The sequence below is a fragment of the Acyrthosiphon pisum genome, unplaced genomic scaffold (assembly GCF_005508785.2).
Source record: "Acyrthosiphon pisum isolate AL4f unplaced genomic scaffold, pea_aphid_22Mar2018_4r6ur Scaffold_319;HRSCAF=739, whole genome shotgun sequence".
NCBI classification, from domain to species: domain Eukaryota; kingdom Metazoa; phylum Arthropoda; class Insecta; order Hemiptera; family Aphididae; genus Acyrthosiphon; species Acyrthosiphon pisum.
In genome coordinates, this window is record NW_021772602.1 from 1 (window position 1) to 5,780 (window position 5,780).

The window sequence follows — 5,780 nt, forward strand, 5'->3', positions numbered from 1 at the left end:
CAATGCCAAACTCTTCGGCAATACGGTGCAGCAAGAAACGAGCCATCCATAAATGATCACCAATGCTAATACCTTCACATGGTCCAACTTGGAATTCCCACTGAAATATGCGATTTATTTAATTGTCTTACATACTATAATATAAGTCGACAATAATATATACAATTCAGTTTTTAATACATTGATAATAAAATAACTGTAGCATATTATTAGGATTTATATTCATAAATCATAAACAAAAAAAATGTTATGTAATATTAATCTATGATGTTTATTCTGGGTGATTATTTAACAGTAAACACTAGCCACTCATTGCTTAAAATACTTATTTATTTAAAGTCTCAACAACAAAGGTTATTGGCTTACAATATTTGCATTACAAGGTTATAAACACTTTTAGTTATTACTATATCATGAGTTTAAGGGTGTACAATATAGAGAATAAGATAAAAAAAGACAATATGCTGAGATAATGTTATACAGTTTGGTTTTTTGTAGAAACATTATGATATTATTGGAGTTTTCAAGGTCAGGTCCAAGTACTTTATAAAGGTGATCCGGGATATTTAGAGATGTTCTGGTTAAAATATTTTATATTACACAGTTTGAAATCATCACAAAACAATATTTTTTGAAAAATGTTTAGCTATTCTTATTGATATCATGTTTTTACGTTTTTAATTTTTTTTTTATAAACAATTTCTTATTAAAAATTAGAAGCTGTTATTGAAAATATCATATTTTTTTCAAATAGGTTACTATGTTGTTTTTTAATGTAATCATATTGTATGTAAAACTGAAATTGTCTTAAATTTTAATACTTTTTGGGATAATGAGTAGAAATTTATTGTTAAAAAAGCTGCCTGAAAAGTGTAAAATGTTTCAATAATTTGATTGCATATTTCTCAGGTGTCTTGAGCAGTGAGTAATACTGAGCAAACAGTACACACATTTAAGTTAGTACAATTAAATATAAGAAATATTAAATTAAAAAGAAGTTTAATGTTTTTGAAAGAAAACTGTCTTCAAAAATTCAATTTCGAAAGAAATTCGATTCAAATTTGAGCGATATAATTTACACAGTTTTAAAATACAACTACCCGAGACAATAATATTTACAGCGCGTTCAATCGAGTGAAGGTTAAACGGGTTTTTTACGATAAAATCGACGTGTTATAATTACCAATAAAAAATTCGAACAGTCTACGTTTACCGCTGCAGACAGCGTTGTTTATACATAGTATTATACAACGCCTGAAAAAGGTATTTAGGTAGGTATTAAAAAATATGTAAATTATAAATTTCCGCGCTGGCGAACGCTCGTAAAACCGTAAATGTATAATATCAATGAGCTTGCACAATTTATATTATATAGGTACCTGAGCTGGCATAACTTCGGCATTCTCTCCAGATATGTTGATTCCGGCATACAGACATGCACGATAATGAGCCTCCACAATGTCACGTCCGTACACTTTATCAGCGCCAACACCGCAATAGTACGGACCCTATACACACATAATTTCAGTTTTTACCAACGGTCTCAAAGAGACTATATTAAAATGTTCCATGACATGTATACATCACATCCGTCACGACGTGTATACGAAACGTACCTGGGGACCTGGGAATCCAGTCTTTGGCCATCCGAACGGTTTGCCGTCAGTGTCGAGTAACGTGTATTCTTGTTCGATACCAAACCACGGTTTTTGGTCGGCAGCTTTAGTCATGGCTTCCAAAGCGGCTTTACGGTGATTTGTACCTATAAATATAAAAAAAAAATACATTTTAATGAAATTTCATATTATTGTGCTGCGTCAGGAGTGTCGGCGTGTCATATATATGCCGTTAACCGGCGGTACTAATATCCATATAAATATAGTTACATGCGGTAATAACGATTTTTATATTTTATGTTGAGACACTCGTAAGATCATCGGGCTGATTATTCTAATCGTTGAAAAATACACGTAATATACACATTCACTGTTTTAAGAGCACAGAATCAGTATCTAATATTGAGTATTGCCATATTTTTAGTAAAAAAAAATATGCGTGTGATAAAAAGTTATCCACAATTTTTGACAATAGTTTTCTCGGTTTTATGGCAAAAAAAAAATGGTGAAAGTCGGATCGGCCATATTGTTCTTACGAGTGTCATAGTTTTAATAATTTGTAATATTATACCATATCATATTTTTTATTACCAGTCGGAGTGTGATCGGGTTTGTACGTTTCGCACATGACAAGTTGTTGGTGCCAACCTGAACGGGTCGTTAAAAATGGCCACTGGATATAAAGAGTTTTCTCGTTGAGTTTGGTACGTAGCGCTTCCATCGTAATTCCACACAGGGAGTTCTGTATTAAAATAGTAAATGCCAAATATTAAATTTTAAAATGAGGTAATCGAGTAAACTTAAACCATAATATTATATTAAGTAGGCGGACCATTATTTTCTTTCATCAGTTTTATTTTGGTAAAATATTATTTTACCTTACCGCAATATACAACAATTTAATTATAAATTATTAAACAGTAATAACCTATATTAATTGAATGAACATATTTATTAATATTATTTTCATAGATATTTTCAATTTTCAATATTGCTAAATAAAAATAATATTTCAATCACAATAAAATGTAAATATACATACTTTAGGTATTACTTTTGTCTATTCATTACAAATGAAGAAAAGAGTACTTATATATAAATGTATAGAAGATAGATTGATTGATGGAATATTTTTATTTTATATTATTATCCGATTGCGTGTTCAAAACACGATTAATATTCTTTTTTTTCAATTCTAGAGTAATAATTATGATTAATCGATCAAATATATACGTTTCATTTTTATATTTTGATATTTCATACTGACAGCTATTAATTGTCATTTGTCTGTTTTGGTTTGCGAATTACAATCAAGGTTAGAACAAACCATTTAGTCCTTGACTATGAATTACTTATATAATAGGTTATAAACGACTACGTCAATTTACTGCAATAATTCTATTAGTATTGTAACGAGACAAACTCGAACGCCCCAATCCCGTGGCGCACTCTCGTTACGAGTCGTTATCGATTATGTACCCACTACCGCGACGCGCTCTAGCACAGTGACTATATGTTATCCTCGCGGAACGCATAAACCAGTTGTTCACGGCGTTCACTAGAACGCGCGAACACCGCAGTTTCTAATTCGCCGGCACGCCGCCCGAGAAAAAAGGATCATTTTCCGGCGGAACCCCGCAACTTAAAGCCTTTTAGCAGATATCATTAGAATCAGCAGATCGTACATTATGCAATTCACATTTTACATGGGTTTTAAGTGATACCGAAAATACCTAAATTACGAAGAACCTGTCATACATTTTACTAATCCAGAAAAGGGCCCGAGTATTATAATATATACCACCCAGAAAATACTGTCAAATCACCCCTCGCTGAGTATAGTACACCAGTGAGCCGGACGAGTCTAACCGACTCGTTACACACGGACGCTGATTACTATACACCTACCATCACCTGCCCCAGACCGCAAGAGCCGGACGAGTATATCACTCGTTATACACGGATGTGTACACAGTCTGTACCGGCAATTCCAATCTCGCCATCATTCGCCGTAAAAGTACGTGTCGTCACACGGTACTACGGACACCCTTCAGTTTTACCTACCACAGCACGCCGCCACCAGAGCCGAGCCAGTCGCTGTCGTCGAGTTACGTTCCAGAGACAAGCCCTCATTTGCAGTCCGGACGTCAACCATAACCGTTGTTTGCCGCCAAGCCGCCACCCGAGCCGTGCCTATTACGCAAATACTATTTCCATCAAACCGTGAGTTTAAATGTTCAGATTCCCACCCCTTTATGTAATTCCGATAACTATTTTTATTGTAAACTCTGAGGAGTATAATTAAAATCTATACAAAAGAAAATAATGTTATATAAAACATATTTCTTGTACCACATTAAGATAATGAGCATATTGGTTCAAAATATATTATATTAATAAAAACAAATTATTACCGACCAATTGCGTTTCATTACATTGGCGCCCAACTGCAGTGCTCGATTCAGAAGGAATTCTACTTCGAACCCCGAGATTAAGAATACTACATCATCTATAAAGAAAGAAAGAAAAAAAACAAAATCTACATCATTCAAAATGCCGCCGAAAAAAGAAACGGTCAGCAAAGAAGAGTTCGATGCACTAAAGAGAGAAATTGAACGACATAGCCAACGTTTAGTTGATCAATTACGACAACGAAGAAAAATATATGCAGAAAATCAGAGAACTTGATGAACTAAATAAAATTAAATTCAATTACAATAATTTAAGTAAAAAACAACAATATGCAAATACTCCAAGGGCAGAACCAGGACATGCCGGCGAAATGACCCATCCAGCATTTTACGGGAACAATCGTGACATACACCCTGTGGATTTTCTCCACCGCCTGGACGAGTACTTCGCAATCAAACAACTATACGTGGGAGAAAAAAATTATAGTTGTAGGAGACTGCCTTAAATCAGCAGCACTAAGCTGGTTTTCAACCATCAGATTTAAATTAAGCGACTACGACGACTTCAGGAGGGCGTTCACTGACGAATACTGGTCGAGAGAAATTCAGATACAAGTGTGGAGCCAATGCCTTAGTGTCACCCAAGTACCACAGAACACTAATTTTCGTGAACACTTTGAAACTCGGGCTACCAAACTACGTCACCTCGAAGTACCTCACCTTTCAGAACAGGAAATTGTAAAACACATTGCAAAACACTACCCTGGTTATCTGAGAGCCATACTCGTGTCGATGCCTGAGAGAACTATCTTAGCAGCAATGAAAGTGCTAGGAGAGGAGGGACAAAGCCAACCTAGTAATGATGACATTCGAAACCAACAGGCAAACAACAACCCAGAGGGGCAAAAAACTCAAAACAATTGGAGCCACCAACGGAACAACGGCTGGAACAACATGCCATCGCGCAACAACCGGTGGGGCAATCAACCGTATCGCAGTAATGACAAACGCGGGGAGTCTCAACAAAACAACCCACAACAAACTGAAAAAATCAACCAAGTGTCAACAAACACAGAAGAACAAGCAGAACACAGTGGTGACGAACAACACGCAATAAATTCATTGAACACCACCAATTAATCCATAAGTCCATACATTCAATGCACCATCGAAGGGGAAGAAGTCACGTTACTTGTGGATACGGGAGCAACAATTAGTGTACTTACCAAAGAAGTAGTCGATATAATCACTCAAAGAAATCAAAAAATACCACAGCTTCCAGTAACGGGAATACAGATAAGCAACGCAGTAGGCAAGAAGATATGTAAAGTATCAAAACAAATCTTCTGCGAATGTAAAATTGGTGATATATACATACAAACTAACTTCATTCAAGTGGAAAATCTGAATGAGAAAGGAATAATTGGCGCCGACATTTTGAAAAAGTACTCCGCACAGATCAAATTCAGCGAACAAACGGTCCAATTCAAAATTGACCAAATAACCCATACCATACAGTTTGCTAGACAGAAACCCCAACTAATTGACTCAAAAGAATATCTACTCAATGTTGAGGTCAATGACAATTCAGAAGACAATCAGATAGCACTCGATCACCAGTGACGAAACGCAAACATTTGTAGCTTTACTAAATAAATATGAAAAAATATTTTCCGATCAACCAGGGAAAATCCAAGAGTTCCAATGTCAAATACGAATCAAGCCAGGGGACCCAATTCACCAACGTCAATAT

The 5,780-nt window shown here is 35.3% G+C and overlaps 1 protein-coding gene across 1 annotated transcript; it reads right to left on the reverse strand.

Moving 5' to 3' along the window:
- Window positions 1-3: 3 nt before the first annotated feature.
- LOC100574604 (glutamine synthetase 2 cytoplasmic) lies at window positions 4-2,365 on the reverse strand (the record flags this gene model as incomplete). The annotated part of the gene is made up of 4 exons (XM_008190473.3): window positions 2,208-2,365; window positions 1,617-1,762; window positions 1,380-1,508; window positions 4-100 (listed from the first exon to the last, which is right to left on the reverse strand). Coding segments are annotated over exons 1-4 (502 nt in total), but the record flags the coding sequence as incomplete, so codon positions are not given.
- Between the last annotated feature and the right edge of the window lie 3,415 nt (window positions 2,366-5,780).